The 23,031-nt window shown below is 39.6% G+C and overlaps 1 protein-coding gene across 1 annotated transcript in view; it reads right to left on the bottom strand.

Moving 5' to 3' along the window:
• Positions 1-23,031, bottom strand: part of TTC39C (tetratricopeptide repeat domain 39C) — a 111,638-nt gene that overhangs the window by 48,041 nt on the left and 40,566 nt on the right. Inside the window, exons 2-5 of the mRNA XM_077900299.1 lie at positions 16,610-16,658; positions 13,277-13,405; positions 10,936-11,050; positions 1,021-1,375 (exon numbers count right to left, since the gene is read on the bottom strand). Coding sequence (XP_077756425.1) covers positions 1,021-1,375; positions 10,936-11,050; positions 13,277-13,405; positions 16,610-16,658 — 648 coding nt within the window. The remainder of the gene's footprint in view (positions 1-1,020; positions 1,376-10,935; positions 11,051-13,276; positions 13,406-16,609; positions 16,659-23,031) is intronic.

Here is a 23,031-nt window from a genome sequence, read left to right as displayed (position 1 = left end):
CAACACATCAAATATTGTTATATAAACGTATGCTTCTAGCATGTTTATAAAACTGGTTCTCTTCTGGAGTTTAGACTAATTTACATTACTAATTCATTTCTTTCGACAAAATACTAAGATATAAATAGACAAATTATCACATTACAAAACCATTAAATCAAATTAATAAAATACCACTGTTTATGTAATTTAATGACTTTGGGGAAGCACAAATATTTTTGAAATGAAAATTTAATGATATTTTTAATAGCTGCCAAATGATTAAGAGTGAATATCCAAATTCCTCAATATGGATAGGCATGAAAACAGAGCTCGCTCAAATTCTCCATGATAACATTTTTTGGAAAAACTGACAAGTAGTGTAACGTCAAAGGACATATAGTGTCTGGTAAAATTATTCAAACTGAAAAAAAAAATCAAGTCATTTTTAATCGTGGAGGAATGGGTAAATCCTTGCTCTGGATAGTGATACCAGCTTCTCCACACTCCTGTTCAAATTATTGTTATTTCAGTTTAGATTAACATGACTCAATTTAGTTGACCAGCACAAAATATCCAAGCCACATATGAGAGACCAATGGACCGACCAGGATCAAAGAAAATCATCAAGTATCAGTATTTTCTGTAAGAAAAAAAAATTTCAGAATCAAGGGGAAAAAAGGCTTATCAAATTTGTCTTCCTTAAAAATTCAAAAATCAGGATCATGAATCTCAGCAACTGTGGCCAAGGTCACAAAAACTTTACAAAATCATCTGAGGTTGAAAAGGATGATCATTTTACCTGTTGAAAATAAGGGACTCATGAGAGTCGAGAATAGTGTTCTGCTCTCTGACGTCAGCTCCCAAGTCGGCTTATAAATACCACCCAAAACACAGTTCTCGGCATTGCGTTAAAAGACTCAAGGCATCGTGTCAACCAACCAACCTATTTACCTGACATTTCCTTTAAAGGCTTTGATTGTTGTTTACTTACTTTCAACACTATATTATCTACCAAAGCATTGCAATACAGCTACTCACGTAGCTAAAGGGGCCTTCATGTCCTTACTTTCGCTTGCATACATCAGTGAAGAAAGGCCTTGCAGGCGGTCTCCGGGAAAACCCAGCAGGTTGATGATTTTGAGCAGGTTGGGAGGCACCATGGAGATGCAAAGGTGGAAAAGGCCGTATCCAAAGCTAACAGCACCTTTAAGTCTGCTTAGAGACTCCTCAGACACCCCTTCAGCCACAACGTCATTATCATTTGCCGCGTCACAAGTCAAGGGCTCTTCAGTTAGTTTCTTCTGATACAGCTCCTGGAGAGCATTGATGTCCAGATAGCACTTATTGTAAATCTTCCAGGCTTTCCTAAGGATCCACCCACCTTTTATATAGGCTATGGAGAAGGGGAGAAAGCAGGAGAAAAAAATAAGCATTCAAAATAATTTTCCTGTAGTAATAAGGGATATTGAAGAATGACCTGAAATTCAAGCAAAAATAATTTAAAAAGCAATAAAATGATCATCTCCCATTGCACCTTGTTTTCTTCAGAGGGCTTAAATTACTTGTTTCCCTTTATTATACTGAATGACCACTCGGCAAGAAACTACTAGTTTTTTTGTTCACTGTTCTATCAAGCCCCTCATACATGAGCTGGGACGTCGTATAGGATATACACTGAACGAAAGAATACATGCATGAATGCCAACATGCAAGCATCACTTGAACCTGACTTTCGTTCTATGTGCTCTGTGAAACATGAATCTCCGCCGTGTTTCTGAACTACCATGGCACTTCCCCGATAAATCTCTTTTGGAACTCTGACATTTGTCTACCCTGTGTTTCACTCCTCCTAAGAGCAAGTTTTAAGTCTAATTCACTGTAAAAGTATACCTTGGCATCAAGCATGGCAACTTGCCAAAAAATAAAACAAGCAAACAAAAAGGATTTAATTTATACTTACTAGGTGAACAAACAGCCAGTTCATTACCGTAGAAGTCATTAGGGTATATGCAGAAATGTAAAGAATCCTCCATTCATCTGTATCTAATGCCTACTGTGTGGCTGAAGCATGCCTTATTAGGATGGCATTATTTGGACAATGAGAATGATGCTCACCCTACTGCCCCAGCCTAGATCTAGACAGCTCCAGCAAAGGACGGTATCAAAAAGAAGCTACTTCACACCAGAAGTGAGAAGATGTTATTTATAAAGCTGCTTCCATTATTTCCCATCAGATCAATTTTTAACATAGTCTTCATAGTTTCTGAGAGAAATAACAGAGATAAGACTGGGATTTACCCAGTTCCATGTCCCACTGGCCCCTTGCAGACAAGCCCACAGGTCCTGCCTCACCCTCTCTTCTTACGAACATATTTACACCTTTCTCATGAGGAAGGGAAGGGCGCAGTTGATGCATCTGTGCTCATCTGAGTGTATCACCATACTTTTGAGGAAAGGTCTTCTACAGGGAATTTTCTACAGAAAAGAGCATATACATACTCAGCACTATTATCAATATGGCCCCAGTAATCTGACCCCAGTGCACAAGTGGAAGACAAAACAAGCTGTCCCAGAGTTCCAGGCCCTTTGGGGCAGTGGAAAAAGAAGTTTGTAAAAAGTTATATTTAAATCCCAGAAAGGGGCAGCCCAGGTGGCTCAGCGGTTTAGCACCGCCTTCAGCCCAGGGCAGGATCCTGAAGACCCGGGATCGAGCCTCGCGTCGGGCTCCCTGTGTGGAGCCCGCTTCTCCCTCTACCTGTGTCTCTGCCTCTCTCTCTCTCTCTCTCTCTCATGAATAAATTTAAAAAAAAATTAATCCCAGAAAGTACATAACACAAAATCTGATTTATGAGTCTAATCCCTGAATTGAAAGTGATCAAAGAACACATGGTATTTTGAGAAAAGAGCTACCAGAACAGGCCCACTGCTATCCTTTGCAAAGCCTGCTTACAAGACTGACCCTTGGCTGGGGTCTGTGAACTTGAACTTGGGAACATTCCAAGCATTCCCAGAACTGATAAGAATGGCTCACTGTGCCTACCCTTCTTGTATAAACAGTACGTTTCATGTCAAACACTTGCTTTCAGTGTTTCATTCCAGATCCCAGGGGTCTGGAATATGGGTATGTGCAAGGCAGGGTGTACCTATGCATGGCCAGTCCCATTAAAAACTCTGGATACTGTGTTTCTACCAAGCTTCCAGGTTGATAACATGACTCACTGCCCAGAGAATTAAGCATGTCCTACAGACACCTCTGGAAGAAAACTTTGGGTCACTTGTGCCTGAGTTTTCCTGGACTTCCTCCCATGCATCTTTTTCCTTTACACATTTTGCTTTATATCTTTGCTGTAACAAATCACAGCCACGAGCATGATTATATATGGAGTCCTACTGGAAAATCATTGCACCTCAGGGTCCTAAGGATCCCTCCAATCCATGGAATCCTAATATTTAATCAAGTTAATATTTTACTTAAATCTATCAATTTCTTGACAAATGACCGTATCCCTTATGGGATCACAATTCAAAACACAACCATCCCATAAGTTCCAAGTTCTAGATTGTTAATGCTCTGCAGACTAAGTCCACTGAAAAGAATACTCAAGATAGGATGAACAAGCAAAACGAAAGTTTTTTTTTTAAGGGAACAATTTTTATAACTTTATAAAAAGTAACACACACTTAAAACAACTTTCACGTAGTTCAATTTAACAAAAAAAATTTTTTTTGAGAGTGAGTGCCAGGAGTATGGGGAGGGGAAAAAGGAGAGAGAGAGAGAGAGAGAGAATCCTAAGCAAGCTGCATGCCCAGTATGGAAGCCGATGCAGGGCTCCATCTCACAAACCTGAGATCACGACCTGAGCCAAAATCAAGAGTCAGGTGCTTAACCGACTGAGCTACCCAGGTGCCCCAATTTAACAAAAATATTTAGTGAGCAAATATTACATTTCAGGTACAGTTTTAGGAGAATCCAAGAGAAATAAGATTAGATCTTGCCTATTAGAGGCACAATGACTTCTCCCTTCTAAATGGAAAATGAAAAGTTGGAAAAAATCCTGAAACTTGTATGCTGACAAAGCACTCATGTTGATCTAGTATGCCCATAAACAACAGGACACACAGTTATGATCCAAAAAGCCAAAGGTTGAATAGAAAAACAGAAAAAGAAAAGAGGAACACAAAACCAATTGCAATCTAATAAAGGGGAAAATGCTGGGTACAGATTTCAAAAATGAAAAAAAGAAAACTTGCAAAATGCTAAAAATGTTAATTTGCTATTAAGTTCCTGTTATGTGCTTAGGACTGTGCTTGGTAACTGAAGGATATTAAAGAACCATAAGACACAATTTCAGCCCTTCAAATGCCCACAATAAAACTGAAAAGTAAAACAAATGAGAAAAATAAGTGCATATATATATCTCTGTGTTTGTTCATGTGCCCTACTGGGGTCATAGGTAGAAAAATTAAAACAAATCATGTTGAGATGATGGGTGAGTTGTTCTTTAGGTCCTTTATGTCCTAAAATTTTCTATATAATAAATATATAAATGGATTAGTGCAGAATAAGTATTGCAGGATTTTAGTAGAAAATTTTACTCCCTCCTGCCTCCAGGCCTAACCGGAAATTTTAAGGAAAATGTTTAATTCTGTTTTCTCCTGCATTTTCCAGGCTGCTGCAGCTTCTTGGGGAAGCAGAAGTTCCATCTAAGGCGTGTGAGTATGAAGGAGCAGGCGGGCAAGCCGTTCAGAGGCAGAGTGATACCGGGAACACAGAGACCAAAGGGGACATAGGGATGGCATGCTCAGGTTATGGGGGCCCCCTGATGTCCAACTAAGGAATGGACATTTGCACAGGAAAAGCAGGCAATTCCTAAGACTGTGGCTGAGGGGACCACCAGTGTTAGGGAGACACATTGCAGGAATTCAGATCTCAGGTGAAGAAGAGTCATAACAAGGGATGGTGGCAATGGAAACCAAAGCCAAAACTCCATCAATGCCAACTGCACAGACTCAACAACAACAAAAAAATGACATTGGTAAAAACCCTATTTTTATAAAATAAAAATGTAATTCGACATGTCTTTAATTTCTTGCCTGAGAGAGGTGCCAACGGTTTAGGTGCCAATGTTTAAAAGTGTATGTTAAAATCTGTGGTAACAAGTTGTTTTTAAAAATTTTTTATTTATGTATTCATGAGAGAGGGGGTGATGCAGAGACACAGGCAGAGGGAGAAGCAGGCTCCATGCAGGGAGCCTGACGTGGGACTCAATCCCAGGACTCCAGGATCAGGCCCTGGGCTGAAGGCGGCGCTAAACCTAAACCGCTGAGCCACCCGGGCTGCCCTGTGGCAACAAGTTTCAATGCCTTTAACTGAGCAACGTAAATAAAACCCAAAGCTCTAAGTCGAAGACTATAATTTGTGCAAGATGAAGTTAATATGCACGTAGAAAAGATTTTGCTTTTGCTACTTTCTAAGCTCAACGCGGCAGAGAAACAGGTTTCCCAGGACTCTCACCCTACTTCCCAGTCCCAAATGCTGTGACCAAAACATCTGAGCACAGCCACACCCGGCCTACAGAACAAAGGCTGCCCTGGAGTGTGCTCCACAGCAGACAGCAATGCAGTCCTGCAGGAGGGACCCCTCATCGCTGTGAAGCTGTAACAATGCTTCTAATGAGCATACATATTCCCAAAAGGCAGAGAAACAGCATTCAAGAGCCCCACATCCTGCATAGCCCTCCATATAGCTCCTCTAAAAGGTCAAATATAAATCATTCAGCCGCTGCTATCTATGTTTTTGGAGGAAGACACACACAGCAAAAAACCACAGACCATTTGCCCTCCCCTATTAGGGCCAGCCTCAATCAGCTGGGAGATGTAGGGGAGAGAGGAGACTTCGTCCCCATTATAAGGGAAGGGTAGTGTGTGGGGAGGCAGGGAGTGAGAGTCCTTCCCAGGAAAGGGCAGGAATTGTCTGAGAAGTGAAAATGCCAAGTTATACTCATTGATGTTGGGATAAATCTCATGGATTTTTCAGCAGGGGATCATATCTGGTGGACCTCCTGCCATCGTACTGTGTCTGTTCACTTGTCCTAGGTGAGGCTGGTTAACCCTATAACAAAAGATTAGTTCAGGCTTACCTTTTTGTGAGTCATGGAACAGGCTTTGGGAGAAAAATTGTCTTGGTTTCACTTCCAAAAGACTTCTAAAGGACTCATTTTTCCAATCTCAACTATTCTTGGAGCTCCATGTCATGCAATTTTTTCCTAAATGGCATCACCCATCCTTCACCCCTTCAATTCACATATTATACACCCACCATGTGACAGGGGACAGCACCACATCAGATGCCAAGGACAGAGAGCAAAATTGACTTCCACTCTTCATCAGTCTGCTCAGGATCTTCCTTGATCTTCCCAGGTCAAGTTTCTGAGCTCCTCATTCCCTGCACCCAATTTGTGACTAACTTACACATCTAGTGGGTCAAGTATTACCCTGAATTATAACTGACTCACTCCTCTTTCTCTCCTACTAAACCAGCTGTTCCCCTGGGGCAAGAGTTTCACCCCACTCATCTCCAGAACCCTGGCACCTATGACCCCACAGTATGGGATGCAAAGTAGAAGCTCAGTGAGTGTGGACAAAAAAGACAGCAGGTGGACAGAGCTGCTACCCTCAAGGAGATTACAGTCAAATACCATGGGCAGACATGTACCTAAAATGTGTACTGCTATGTGGTGAGTGATCTGACTCTGCACAGAACACATGTGGAACAACAAAAAAGCAGATGATGAAGTGAGGAAGTAGTACATGAAGGAAGCTAGCCCGGGAGGCACCTGGATAGGCAAGAGAGAAAGATAAAGGGGCTGAGGGCATTCCACACCGAGGGGGTAGCATACACAAAGGCAGGAAGGCAGCAAAGGGCATTTCAGGGAAGTGCAAAGAGCTCGGCTTAGCTGGCTGCATGATGGGATGGCAGGCAGGTTGGTACAGGCCACTTGAGGAAGGAATTCAGACTCTCCCTTTTAGGGGATGCAGAAGGGCTGACTGTTTAAAGCACAGATCTAACAGGTTTTAGGAAGATGGCTCTGATGGCAACAGAGAAACCGTGGCCTAGAGAAGCAAGGGAGTTAACAGCAGGCAGTCACACTGTTCCAAGGGCTAGCGCAGAGGACAAAAGGGCAAGTGAGCATGGCTGGGTTTCTGGGCCTCTCGGCGCAGAGCCACAAGTAACCAAACTCAGCTGATGGGAAAATGGTGAGAAGAGTAGGAATTCAGGTAGGAAACAAGAAACCCTAGGGACGCCTGGGTGGCTTAGTGGTTGAGTGTCTGCCTCAGGCTCGGGTCATGATCCCACGGTCCTGGGATCGAGTCCCACATCAGATTCCCTGCAAGGAGCCTGCTTCTCTCTCTGCTTATGTCTCTGCCTCTCTCTCTGTCTCTCTCTCTCTCTGTCTCTCATGAATAAATAAATAAAATCTTTAAAAAAGAAAATAAATCCATGGCTTAGGCCTGGGCTGTGGTCACTGACAAGCTACGTCAACTGTTCAACCTCACCCAAATCATGCAGCCTCTACTGCCTCCCCTGTAAAATAAAGCAAGTAAATTCACTTGAAGAAAATGTATTGAGCATATACTATGCCAAGAATACAAAGGTGAGTACAACGTAGGGCTTATCTTCAAGTTCAAAAAAGTAAAGGAAACAAAATAAGGTGGTAAGTGCCATAAAACAAGTTTTAAAAATAGCTTCTTTTTGTTATGAAAGTAATTAATATATGCTTATTGGGGGGGAAAAGCAAGTAAGCAAGCAACAAGCAGCCCTCAGTAACAGAGTAAATTAAAAAGATATTTATAAAGTAGTATATAAAATGAAGAGAGATGATAGGACAATTCATTCTAAAGAAGTTCCAATGAGAGAAAGCATAAGAGTTCTTTTAAAAGTATGAAGTATTTAAAAATTCACAGACTCACCTCTACCTGGAGCTCAGGGAAGTGTGTGCCCTCCTGCCTACCTCTGAGCCACCGACTCTGGGTGGGGAAGGGGCACCTATAACAAACATCTCTAAGAAGACAGCTTTTCTCCAAGAAAATTATCCATCAAAAGAATTTTCTAAAGAATGGATCCCAACAAAATTAATTTTTTATCGTTTAATAACCCAGTGGGTTTCTAAAAGGCTAATGAACTGCATTTTTGGCTATGTTTTGTTTGAAACAAATATGGAGATATTCACAAAGCAAATGGCCACTATGTATATTTATGTCTGTCAGAATTTCATTTCAATACCAATAACTGTTCACTAAATTATATGGCTTCAGGAAAAACCTGTTCAATATCTATGATAAATAGGATTAAATAACTGATTAACATCAACTTACTAGGAGAATGGGTAAAGGTTATGAAATAATTTATTAAATAAGTTTATTAATAAAATATAAAAATAGGTTTGACCTCACTAATAACCAAGAAAAAAAAAAAAAGGCAAAGCAAAGAACATCTGAATGTCCAAAAGCAATCAGTTAAATAACCCATGGCACATTCATATGAAAAACTACTATGTTCTCATTTAATATTTTGAAATTGAGTAACAGAGAAGCTATGTAATACAATCTAAGAGAGAAAAATTGGATACACAGCACTATAGATTCCATTTTGTAAAAGAAATAAAGAGAAACATAGAACATTAGCAGTAAAGAAGGATTTCTCCAAGTGGTAACAGAGGACTTGCTTTCTTTTTTAACCCTTTTGTATTTTCTAAATTTTTTTTTTAAGATTTTATTTATTCATTTATGATAGACAGAGAGAGAGAGAGAGAGAGAGAGAGAGAAGCAGAGACACAGGCAGAGGGAGAAGCAGGCTCCATGCAGGGAGCCTGACGTGGGACTCGATCCCGGGACTCCAGGATCGCGCCCTGGGCCAAAGGCAGGCGCCAAACCACTGAGCCACCCAGGGATCCCCTGTATTTTCCAAGTTTTCTATAGTAATGTTCAGGGATTTTTTTTTTTTTTTTTAATTTTTATTTATTTATGATAGTCACACAGAGAGAGAGAGAGAGAGAGAGAGGCAGAGACATAGGCAGAGGGAGAAGCAGGCTCCATGCACCGGGAGCCTGACGTGGGATTCGATCCCGGGTCTCCAAGATCGCGCCCCAGGCCAAAGGCAGGCGCTAAACCGCTGCGCCACCCAGGGATCCCTGTTCAGGGATTTTTAAGCAGAATAATAATTTTAGAAATAAATAGCATGAATTGATGACTTGAAGTTTCCTGAGGGCAGGGAGCATAGCCTGCGTGCTCATCTAACACAGTGCTTAGCATATCACATATGCTCAGTAATTATTTGTGGAATAGACCAATGAGTGAGCAAAAATTTTTTAAATTTTTATATACTTTCAGACTTACAGAAGAGTTGTAAGATTAACACAAAGGATTCCCAGATGCCCTTTACCTGATTCCCCAAACATTACATATAAATCCTACACTGGATTTATCCTTCTCTCTAGACAGATATTTTCTCCTAATGGCTAAAATTAGCTCCTTTAAAAAGTCCTTCTTGAATGTCAGAAAAAAGGAGTGCAAAGATCACAGAAAATGCCAGAGATCCTATCTTGACCCAAAAAGTCCAACAACTCTGCTGCTTTTAATATATACATTAATGTAGAGCTTCAAGTGAGGGATTTTACGTTGATGCATCACCAAAATTTCACATGAGCTATGAGCCCTCAACCATTTAAGTATCAGGCAAGTCCTGAGAGGATTAGCAAGAAGAACATAAACCACTGAACCAAAACAAAAGGCAAACATATTTTAAAAGAAGGATAAGTTCTAGTAAGTCCAAATTTTGGAGGTCAAAATAAAAGTTAAGTTCTACTTCTGACTTCAGCCAAATAGAAAGAAGCATCCTCAAGGATGAGATGGAGGGAGGGAAGGAGAGAGAGAGGCAGAAGAAAGAGAATAGAGAGAAAAAGTGGTCTCTGGCAGTCTAGAAAGAAAAGTGTATGTTACAACTTAGCAGCAATAGACCTTCATTTAAGGTTTGGAAGGAAATGCTTTTGTGATTTTGAGTTTTAGTTGGTTTCATTCTTGAATTTTCATTTTTTCAAGTAAATCTGATCTGCCAAAGAAGCAAATTTCTCCTGGCAGTATCAGACCGATCACCACATACGCGAAAGAACTGGTGTCTGTGTTAAACACAGTCTTACAGAAGCTGTTAAAGGCTCGATTTGAGTCTACAGCACTCAAAATATCAAAGCTACAGAATGTTGGAAAAAAACAGTATTGGAAAAACGAATTAAGAAATTCGTTTCTAGCCCTTACTATGAAGGTTGTTAAAATGTAGGTCATTCAAGAACATAAGGAAATACTTGGTATACGCTCAGGCCCTCAATAACAATTTTCTGCAAAAATTTAATTTAAACTAGTTATATTTCACTTTAAAGGTTATTCACAACTTGATTCTCACAAAGGAAAAGTATGATCCACTTATCTGGCACTGATAATTTCTCTATGACAGCATTATCTTGAGATGGAAAAGATGAAACACTGACTTCAAGTCTAAAACTATTTCCTTAGGGGATGCCTGGGCGGCTCAGTCAGTTAAGTGTCTGCCTTCAGGTCACATCATGATCCCAGGGTCCTGGGATGGAGCCCCACATCGGGCTCCCTGCTCAGTGGGGTGTCTGCTTCTCCATCTGTCCTTCCCCCTGCTCATGCTCTTTCTCTCTCCCACTCTCAAATAAATAAAAAATATTTTTTTTAAAAAGTAATAAAACTATTCTCCTAAATACACATTAAGCACTTGTGGTTTCAATTTCCTAAGTAAAAATGCATACCATGCCCCAAAGAGGCATCACATATTTTCAAAGACTGAAATAGGAGGCATTGAAAAAAAAGTGGGGGGCATTACTTATTGTGTCCATTGAATGTTGAAAACCATTAAAAATAATGCTTTTGGCATACCTGACAATTCTTGTTTTACAAACGAGAGCACAGCCAGGTAAACTTGACAGTCAGCTATGATTATCTGCCTCTGAAGCCGATCAACCATAGAGGGGGCAGATTTTCGGGCATCAACCTGTTTGATGGAAAGAAAAGTACATGTTGATAAATCACACCCAAGAACAAGACACTATCCAAATAACTATTACTTTACTGTGCAAAAGAACTTCACGCAGGAAGTGTAAGACAGGTGCACTGAAAGCCAAGACCAAATTTATACTGTATTCCCATGAGATCTACAATAGGATGAAGAACACTGCAACTCAAAGATAAATATCCTGAGTGAGAACAATCAAGCTTGTGGGAAACCATGAAAGTCAACACAGAAGTTCAGACTTTTACCTTTTTTAAAAACAATTTAAGTTCTTACCTATCCAAAATAAAAATTACTAAAGGTAGAAAATGTTCCCCAAAATAGAGAACCTGAAAAACCACTTTGCAGCCATCTACCTTTGTTCACGTAGGATGAACACTGGGGTTCATTCACTATGTGCACACAACTGAGATGTGAGGGTCAAAAACGGATACATTTTAGTGAAGGAGAAAAGAGCTGAACTGAACTCAGAATTTAAGCCATACCTCTAAGGTTACTACCTCTATAAAAGAAGCAAAAGGTAAAACTAAAAAACACTTTTTTATAAAATGTTGGTCCTTATTATAAAGAATGTCTGTAATTTTAAAAAGTTTGCTCTGATAAAGAATACTGCATTTTTAATACAAAGTGAACTTGAACAAGATAAGCTACATAGTTTTCATGGGCTTTCACAGTGACATAAGAACTGATAGGATCTTTGCAAATACGACAATAGCATATATACTAAACACAAAAGAATGAACTGTTTTCCTTTTTTCTAGATTAACATAATCTAGTATGGCCACTATTGTTGCAAATGCAGCCCCAGAACTCATTACTTTGCCTAGGCAAATGCCAGTTTATTAGGGCTTCTGTTTCTTTGTAATAACATCTACTGTGTAGGGTTGTTGGAAGGGGTAATGAGATACTGTATGTGAAAATGCTTTTTAAATTGCAAAGACCCATTACCAATGTTAATTCCTAACATATGTGTTAGGCATAGAATTAGATACAGAAGACAGACATATGAATAACTTACAGTCTAATGAGGGAACACTGACCTCATTACCATGTAATGCAGTTAAGTGCTCTGAAGGGTCAAGTACAGGATACTACGGGGATGAGTAGGAAACCTACTCAACATGGCTTTGGGGATCAGGCAAGTGTCCTTGGAGAAAATGATCTAGGAAGACCTACCTAAAGAAGGAGTAGGAATCAGGTCAAGAGGGAAGAGAACATTCTAGGCAAAGGACAAGGAAGCACCAAGTCAGCCACTATAAGGAGTTTAGACTTCACTGTAATGGCAAGGGTTGGGGCCAGGGACACCGAAAATGAAGCCAGCAACATATTATTTGCATTTTATACACTGTATCATTGGAGAATGAATCTGAGAACAGTGAGAGTTGTTGTAGGCAAATGGGGATGATGGTGGACCTAAGGAAATGGCAAGAGGAGGAGAGAAGTGGATGAATTCAGGAGGTATTCTAGAAAGAGAGGCAACAGGACTCTGTCCCTGATCAGATGCAGGGTTTGCAGAAAGAGTCATCAAGGAGACCTCTGGCCCTTCTGGACCATCAGGAGCCAGTCCTCTTGGCCTGAGTGGCTTCCTCATGGTGGACACCATTAGCAAGAGCAGAGATGAAGCAAGTTGGACACAAAGGAGCCAAAGAAAAGATGGGCAGCTTTTGAGGACTGTAAACAGCTTTTGACTGGTTTGTCAGCTCAACAGGTAACACCTGCAAGACCCCTGGGCACTCCAGAATTATCAGGGGTAGGAGGATGCCTCGCCAAAGACTAGACTTTTGCACTGAAAGGTGAAAGCACAATCAGGGAAAGTGAAATACAATGTTATTCTGACTTTATTTTAACCAAAGGCTGGTAAGTCCTGCAAAAAATCAGATAAATAGCCAGATCCTCAACTATGCCAAAATGCAACACATTTGAATTATATATGCATGAAAGTCTCATCACAAAAGCTCTTAGCACATGGCCCACTAAGGAAGAAGATAATCTTAAGAAGGCAAAAGAATTAATGCACCACATGGCTCTGATGACTGATGGGGCAGGTGGGGGTGGGGCTCTATGGTTTTAAAAAATACATTTTACATAATCAAACATGTGAGAAACACACATTGTGCTTTGTCATAGCCAAAATATCAAAAACCAAGTAAGTGAGCAATGATCTCAGTCAGTGGCACTCTGTTCACAACCTAAAGACTCAGTGCTTACATTCTTCTTAATTTTATTCTTGATAGTTTCAATTACTCCAGCCTCTTCACTTTCACACAGCTTCTCTGTCGTCTTTAAGTCATCACACGCCAACTGCATTTTTTCTTCTTCAAATGTCATCATGGCGTTCTTCCAAGAAAAAAGTAAGGAAAGAATGAATGAATCAGTAAGCATTGGAAAATTTAGGTGATTTATTACAACAAAATCCCAAGCTAGGAGAAAAAAAAAAACATTCAAATTATTTGTTGCAAGTAAAAAGAATTGGAATGTTACCGTGAGCCCTAATCATCTCCAAAGACTATAATCTCAATATAAAATAAGAATATACCGGGCAGCCTGGGTGGCTCAGCGGTTTACCACCACCTTTTAGCCCAGGGCCTGATTCTGGAGACCTAGGATTGGGTCCCACGTCGGGCTCCCTGCATGGAGCTTGCTTCTCCCGCTGCCTGTGTCTCTGCCTCTCTCTCTCTCTCTCTCTCTGTCTCTCATGAATAAATAAATAAAATCTTAAAAAAAAAAAAAAAAAAAAGAATATACCTCTATCACACCTACATGAAAAAAATAGAGGGTAATAAAGGTTCTTGCAATTACTGCTCTATGACCTTTTTTGTTGCTATTGAACACAGTAACCAAAGCCCTGTAAAATTTCTGACTGGTCCACTTCATTCAGGTGGTTTTTGTTTTTGTTTTTGTTTTTTAGATTGTATTTATTTATTCATGAGAGAGAGGTGGGGGGGCAGAGGGAGAAGCAGGCTCCATGCAGGAAGCCTGATGTGGGACTCAACCCCAGGACTCCAGGATCACGCCCTGGGCTGAAGGCAGGCACTCAACTGCTGAGCTACCCAGGGATCCCTCATTCAGGTTTTATAGCGGTGTCCCACTGCAAAGTTCATTCTGCCCACACGTGGACCCCTGGCTCCATCAAGTACTGTGCTAATGAAACGTCAGCTAGTAGGTAGGTCTTGGAAAACACCAGTCTTTTCAAGGACAGCAATTTCAATGGGTTCTCTTATTTGGAATTATATAACACTGTCTGTCCATGGTGAAAAATTTCACTGACAGCCTGGTAGGTTTTTCCAAGCCATATCTGATTGGGTAGGGGCAACCCTTTCTCTGCCAAAAACCTGATACTTTCACGAGTAGAACGGAGATTTCTGAGGTTATGGATGAGTCATAGCAGCAGAGACATGACACTTGGCTCTTGGAAGGCTTAAAAAACTCATTGGAGCTGGCTCTCCACCATGCCCTATCCATTCAGCAAGCCCTCCCCCCTTGGCATTCGAGGCCTCCTCCTTGGTAAGACTGCAATATACTCTCCCCCTGTAGCCAAACTAGATCACAGCCACCTTTGCCCAAGCACCCCACTGCTGGGCAAACAGACTCCAGCCTTGCTACAGCGTCTCTCCCTACCTTTCTCCTCCACCCAGCCAACCCTCACTGCCTTTATAGTTAAGTGGGTACTCATGTGATTTCCACAGAGTACCATAAAGTCCAATGATGCTATGTTTTCTTATCAACAGCAAGCCTTAAAAATTTGTGTTGAATCCCCTGGCAAAAAGAGGAAATAAATAGTTTGAATGAAAATCATGTCACCAGAAGCTGGCCTGGTACCTGAGGCTGGGCACTGGCAGCCTGCACAGGACACACCAGTTTGTGGACATCTTCCTAGATCTGAAATCCAAATGTTTTTTCTATTTTACTTCACTTGATCTCTACACGATATTAATTATAAATATATATATATACAAACACACACACACACACACATATATTTGCTATTTTACCATTCTATGATAGCTTTTTTAAATTATGTATTTGAAAGTGATTTATACATGATGTTATATGTATTTCTGGAAAAGAGCATCCAATTTTCTGCGTTTAACACCTGCAACCTATTCCTTCAATTCCTAAATACTAATATTTAAAAATATAATAGTAACTAATAAATTTCAGCTCTAATTTAACTTGCTTTCCAGTCCTTATTTAATAATTTTAGAGCAAACCTTTAGTATCCAAAGTCTGACTTTTTTTTTTTTTTTTTAACTGCTAATGCAGGGACACCTGGGTCGCTCAGTAGTTGAGCGTCTGCCTTTGGCTCAGGTCATAATCCCTGGGACCTGGGATGGAGTCTCGCATCAGGCTCCCTGCAGGGAGCCTGCTTCTCTCTCTGCCTATTTCTCTGCCTGTCTCTTATGAATAAATAAATAGGGATCCCTGGGTGGTGCAGCCGTTTGGCGCCTGCCTTTGGCCCAGGGCGCGATCCTGGAGACCCGGGATCGAATCCCATATCAGGCTCCCGGTGCATGGAGCCTGCTTCTCCCTCTGCCTGTGTCTCTGCCTCTCTCCCTCTCTGTGACTATCATAAGTAAATAAATAAAAATTTAAATAAATAAATAAATAAATAAATAAATAAATAAATAAAATCAATCTTTTTTTAAAAAATCGCTAATGCAGTTTTATTTTTTGGAAAGGTCTTTCCAAATTTTTTTTTTTAATTTTTATTTATTTATGATAGTCACAGAGAGAGAGAGAGGCGCAGAGACACTGGCAGAGGGAGAAGCAGGCTCCATGCACCGGGAGCCCGATGTGGGATTCAATCCTGGGTCTCCAGGATCGCGCCCTGGGCCAAAGGCAGGCGCCAAACCGCTGTGCCACCCAGGGATCCCTCCAAATTTATTTTTATTTAAAAAAATTGATTGGAGAAAAACAGTACTCTGGAAAGTATAAGCATTTTATTTTTATTTTTTAAGATTTTATTTATTTATTCATGGTAGAGAGAGAGAGAGAGAGAGAGAGAGAGGCAGAGACACAGGCAGAGGGAGAAGCAGGCTCCATGCCGGGAGCCAATGCAGGACTTGATCCCAGGACTCTAGGATCACACCCCGGGCCAAAGGCAGGCGCCAAACCGCTGAGCTACCCAGGGATCCCCAGCATTTTATTTTTTACATTGAGGAATACAAGATATCTCACAGGTCTTGATTGATATGCAAAACTTTATTCCACTTTTAAATGCTAAAAGATGTGTATCTATAGGGGGGCCTGGGTGACTCAGTCGATTAAGTGCCCGACTCTTGATTTCGACTCAGGTTATGATCTCAGGGTCATGGGATGGAGCCCCACATCAGGCTCTGTGCTCAGCAGGGAGTCTGCTTGAGATTCTCTCTCTCCTTCTGCCCACCCCCTCCAACACTGCATGAGCATATGCTTTCTCTAAAATAAATAAATCTTAAAAATAAAAAAATTAAAGATCTGTATTTATACAGCTAGCAACTTTAAGACATACTTTATATACCTGTTTCTTTCACACCAATACCTCTCCCCATACCAACTTACCAAAAAACTGACGAAGCTGGCTCCGAAACTCATTAATGGGCTATGATTTCTGTTAAGGAAACAAAATAAAATTATTTTTTAATGTATACTTTTTATAAACATTTGATATATTAGGATCATTATAGATTCCTAATAATTGGACAGACAGTAAGGTCTTAAAGCTGATAAAATTACACTAAGAAAGAGGCACCTGTGTGGCTCAGTCAGTTAAGCATCTGACTTGATTTAGGCTCAGGTCATGATCTCAGCATCATGAGATTGAGCCCTGAGCCAAGCTTTGTGCTAGAAGTGGCACCTGCTTGAGATTCCCTCTTCCTCTGCCGTTAATCCCCTTTCTCTCCCCTTCTCTCAAAAATGGGAAGGGGAAGGTGAAGAGGAAGGGGAAGGGAAGAGGAGAGAAACCTGGCCAATTCTTCAAAGCAAGGTGCACAAGAAAGTCAAATTATAAGAGACTGCTTTAAGTAAACCAACCTGACATCTGCAAACACGTGACCAAGAGAAGATGATTAATATTCATTTTAAAAAATGCAAAATATATTCAAAACTTTACACACATAAAATACCATTTTTAAAGTAGATCAGAGGGTTTTACCAGAGCCAACCTTGCAAATTCACTCATTCCATCTAAAGAACTTCAAGAATGCCTCCCTAGAGTCAGACACTCTCCCACTGTAATACAGTCATTAGTGAATTACATACGTAAGCCAAAAAGAAACCAAATCAAACTACCAATTCAAAAGATACAGGAATATAAACTTTCCACTTCAAATTCACAACCAGTACAAAATCTAAATCTCTATAAATTGTGCTAAAAGAAAAAACAAATGGTAATTGCCTTCTTAAAGAAAAATAACTTTACTGATTTTTTAATTATGTACATAGCATATGGTCATCCTAAAAAAGGAAAGAATAATGCATTTAGTCAATCCCCTACGGAAATTTAGTTTGGGTCCAAAGAGTGTGTGTGTTTGGGGGTGGAAGTGGGGAGGACATGCACATTTATATGTATATGTACATATACACATATATCCAATGTGTGTATCAGATGAGCATCTTTGTCCATATATCTCTTCAGGCAAGTCCAAATACGTTCTTGGGATAAATTGTTAGAGATGGCATTCCTGAGTCAAACAGTATGCACATCCATTTTCATCTTGGAGGCAGAGGGGAGGGAGGGAGAGAGAGTAGAGGGAGTAGGGAAGGAGAAGATGCATTAAGGAACCTGATTTATTTGGAATATTAGCTTTTTGCTACATTTTTTCCCCATCTTTTTAGTACTTACTCAAATTCTACAATGAATAATAATTTGTTTACCCTCACCTAATAAGGATATTAAACTAACAAGAAAAAAAGCAGGAAGATCAACTCATTAGTGAGGAATGCCCTGCTAGCATTCACGTCCATAAGCAGGCTAAAGCTGGGCATCCAGAGAACACTGTGGAGTCAGCCATCCCTCCTCTGCAGCAGAGCAGATGGCAATCTTCCCAGCCCACAGCTCTGCATGGACATACCATGATAGCCTCTCAACCTAATTTGGTTTGCCTATACTGTCCCCTCTAGGATGTCATTTTCTGCCTCTTATTCCTTATCATGCCTTACACACAACAGGCATTCAACAATTATGAATCAGTAAAGGAATGAAAGAGAACCCTGCCTTTCAGGAACATTTTATTTAAGCCCTGACGTGTATGGCTTTTCCCCTTTCCTTGCTTATATGTTAGCTACTTGGTCATCTGAAAAATTAAAGCAGCTGAAACCAGGGCCTGGTGTTGCTATATGTGCTTCTTGTTCTTGACTAAAATTAGGTTTCTGAGAGCCAAGGCTATTAATTATTCATGGTATCCTAGCCTCACCCTCAGTACTTCACATACCATCATAGGTGAAAAAACAGCCCAGTGGGAACCCTCTTCCCTCTCCGATGTACAGTCTCTGCAAACTCCACAGCATCTGGTACATTAGACAGTGTACGTGGTATAATAAACCGATCAATAAACACACACTGGCTCATATGCTGCACAAAGACCTGCTGTTTTAAGAATTTAACAAGTTTCACTTGACTTTTTAAGCCTATGTTAATTTATCTCATCTTGATTATTTTGGCCCACAAATGTGTTTCTACATAAAACTTACTCATTTTGGGGATTTGGAAATGTTCCCAAAGAATACAAGTATTACTTTAAAGTTGAAGCTAAGAAAAGAGAAGGAAAAGGCTCCTAGCTCACCTCAATATGCTCATATTGGGAACCAATAAATGACCCAAACAGGAGGGCAGTGAGGGTATTATGTAAAGACTGAATATAAAGGTAAGCATTAGAACCAAAATGCAGGGGATCCCTGGGTGGCTCAGTGGTTTGGAGCCTGCCTTTGGCCCAGGGCGTGATCCTGGAGTCCTGGGATCGAGTCCCACATCAGGCTTCCTGCGTGGAGTCTGCTTCTCCTTCTGCCTGTGTCTCTGCCTCTGTCTCTCATGAATAAATAAATAAAATCTTAAAAAAAAAAAAGAACTAAAATGCAAAGCTTCCTAAATACTAGAAGACATAAAAGTGAACAGAGGTGAAGACAAGCAAAATATATTAGATGGTATAAACCTCCCTTATTTAAAAGAAGGAAGGATATAAATATAAAGATATATACAATTTGCTAATTTTGAAAAAAAAGTTGGAATAACCTATGCATTTAAAAAAAAAAAAAAGGATTCCTAACAAGGTGAGATAAGGAATAGGGAAGAAGAAACAAGGATAGAAACAAAGCTTTTTTGTAGATACTTTGTTTTGTAGTTTAGACTTCGGAACTATGTAAATATTGCCCATAATATCAAATTTTAATAATGGGATCCCTAAAATGTAAAATTAATGCAAATCAAGCTGGTAAAATAACCACACAGAACTATTCCAAGTGACATTACAACATAATAATCTGACAGTGCATTTTTATTATGAAATACCCTTAAAAACAGACCGTAGAAAATGGCAAAAAATTTGTTTTCAGTAATCATATTCTCACCAGTCAACTTGGTATTGTCATCCTAAGGCTGCTGGGGATGTAGTTTGTGATAAAGCAACGCATAGGTATGTTGGTGTTTGTTAGGACTCAGGGCTTTGTGCATCGGAAAAAGAATGAAGTTAATTAAAAATCCTATAGTCTAGAATATGAACTTACTGGTTTTATCTCTAAAAAAATACATATTTTCTGTCTACTGAAAAAGCCTAGAAATAACACCACCGGTAGCACTGAGCATGCCCAGCACCCTCTCTAATACATTAGGTAAAAGAGACTGTGGCTTCTTGAAGAAATGGCTGATTCCAGGTCAAGGGTAAGAAATGTTCAAGAGGAGCATGGAATATAGCAGAAAGCAAGGAAGCTTAAAAATTATATTAGGTTCTTTTTTTTTTAATTTTTTATTTATTTATGATAGTCACACAGAGAGAGGCAGAGACACAGGCAGAGGGAGAAGCAGGCTCCATGCACCGGGAGCCCGACGTGGGATTCGATCCCAGGTTTCCAGGATCGCGCCCTGGGCCAAAGGCAGGCGCCAAACCGCTGCGCCACCCAGGGATCCCATATTAGGTTCTTAAAGATATTCCCACTATGCAAACATGGAACAATCTAATCCCTAATGAGGGTATAAACAGCAATGGATTGAAACCTCAAATAAGATTAAACTCTAAATTCATAATGGTACTCTTAATTAAAAAACAAAACAAAACAAAAAACAAAAAACAACAACAACAAAAAAAAACACCTCCCTGTTTGTCTATGGAAGATCCTAAGGAACCAACTCATTGTTTTGGAAACTGATTTTAACAAAAGAGAAGAAATAACCATTTACCCTGTCTTTTCTCTGAGGACTCAGATTAATGAATTAGTTGGGTGGGAGGACAGTCTTTTTACATAAATATCCTGGGATAATAAATGAGAAGCAAACATAGAATCAATGTTTCATTTTGCAGCTCCTAATGGAGTAATGGATATGGCCACTGACCAAAGAGAGAAAGGAACATATTAAATACCACCATGCTGATATAATCAGCAATATCCAAGCTATGGGATACCACAGAACAAATTTCCTAGACTCACCAGCAACACTAAAAAAGTATATGGGGGGATAAAAGAACTGAAAAAGAATTTCTGAAATAAAAGGTATAAAATACAACAGACACTTAAAGACACAGACACATCAAACTATATACATATATACACACATATATACAAACCAGTAACAATTACAATATGAAACAAAAATCACAATAGCACCAAATCACTAATTATCTAAGGATGCATCTAACAAAGATGTATAATACTGCTGCACTGAAAACTCAAAACATTGCTAAAAAAATAAATAAATAAAAGATCAGGGTTTTTTAACACTTTGGGTCAGATATTTTTTTCTCATGGGGGCTGTCCTACGAGTTGTAGGATGTTGGGCAGCATCCCTATCCTCTATCTATAAGATGCCAGTAGCACACGCCACTCTTCCACCACAGATGTGACAACAAAAATGTCTCCAGACACTGTCAAATATCCTCTGGGGGCAAATCAACCTGAACTGAAAACCACTAATCTTAATACAGAGATATACAATTTTTATGGGTTGGAATTCAGTATTGTTAATTTCACTTAAACTGAACTGTAACTTCAATGCAATCCAAAGCAAAATCTTTGTGTGTGTGTGTGTGTGTGTGTGTGTATTGAAAAGCTGATTCTAAAATCTACATGGGAAAGAAAACACAAAATGGCCAAATCAAATTGAGGAACAATGACAAAGCTGGATACCTGAGATCAAAACTTAATTAAGAATTTCTGTTTACCCATTAGAGATTTAAAAAAGACAAATCACAGACTAAGAGAAAAAAATTAAATACACTTATCCAACAAAAAGCACATCCTTAGAATATGTAAAGAATTCCTATGAATCAGTAAAAAATGACTACCCTGGCAAAAGTCTTTAATAGGCACGACACAAAAGAGTTTATCTTAAAGTCAGTAAGGTAATTATTAAAAAGTGCTGAAAAGGAAACACTTTGTTTATCAGGGAAATACAAAGTAAAGCCACAGTGAGATACCACTACTCTCCCATCAGCTTGGCCATACTTGCAAGGACTAACAATATCAAGTGTTAATGAGAATGTAAAATAACTAGAACTCTCCTACGTGGCCCTGCAATATCTACGAAAGCTAAACATGTGCTTACCCTGTGATCCAGTAACTGCGCTGCTCAGTATATATATGCACACACAACAGAACTGAATTAGTATGCCCTCAAAGGTATGTATGGCAGGTTAATGGTAGTATTCATAATAGCCTCAAACTGGAACCAACAGAATGGATCAAATAATTACAGTATATTCATTCAACGAAATAGAGTAGTTCACAGCTACAAGGAAGGACAGACTACTGCTAAATATAACAACATGAATCAATTCCATAGACAATGTTGAGTGAAGAAAGCCAGACACAAAAGAGCATATGATTCCATTGATATAAAGTTCATAACCACTGTCCTGACTTCTGTCATCAGAGGGGTGATTACTGACTGAGTAGGAGCCCTGGAATGCTGGAAAGATTCTATAACTTTATCTGGGCTTAAGTAGTTACTTAAGTAGTAGTGATGTTCATAAATGTATACACTCTTCAGTGTATGTAAGCTTTTCCTCATGAAAAAGAAAAAAATTAAAAAGCAAAAAATCAGATAAATGATCATCGAAGGCATTTGATTATATCAGTGAATTATTAATTTATTAGGTATGGCTACATTTTAAAAAATATTTTTAGAGATGCATACGAAAGTATTTATGGGTGAAATGATGACTGGGATTTGCCTCAAATACAAATTGAGGTAAGAGTATTAAAAGAGAGCTGAAGTATGACTGGCCATGACTTAAGGCTGGCATACGGAAACATGAGACTTGATTATACTATTTTATGTACCTAAGAGGATGTAGGATATTTTTAAAAGAAAAAGTTAAAAAGCAAACACAAATCAAAATATTCTGCAAAATAGGTCTTTTGGAATCCTGTTTTTTTTTTTTTTTTTTTAAAGATTTTTATTTGAGTGACAGCATGGACTGGGGTTGGGGGAGGCAGAGGGAGAAGACGACTCCTCGCTGAACAGGGAGCCTGACATGGGGCTTGATCCCCAGTCTCTGAGATCATGACCTGAGTCGAAGGCAGACTTAACTTTCTGAGCCACCCAGGCACCCCTGGAATCTTTTTTGATGAGAAGTCTTCTTATGGTCATTGCCATTGTTTGCTTTCTGAAAATGAACCACCAGTAGTAATAAAATGGCTCTAGATTTTTCTCTCTGTATATGGAGTCTCCCAAAGACAGAAAACCTGTTGCAAATACCAAGGAATAACTGATCATCTTTCCCTCAATTCATCAATACTGCCAAAGTTTAAAAAACATTTATCTAGAATATTAA

This window comes from Canis aureus, chromosome 6, assembly GCF_053574225.1.
Source record: "Canis aureus isolate CA01 chromosome 6, VMU_Caureus_v.1.0, whole genome shotgun sequence".
NCBI classification, from domain to species: Eukaryota; Metazoa; Chordata; class Mammalia; order Carnivora; family Canidae; genus Canis; species Canis aureus.
Note: the sequence above shows the minus strand (reverse complement) of the source record. Positions and strands in the feature narration are given on the sequence as shown.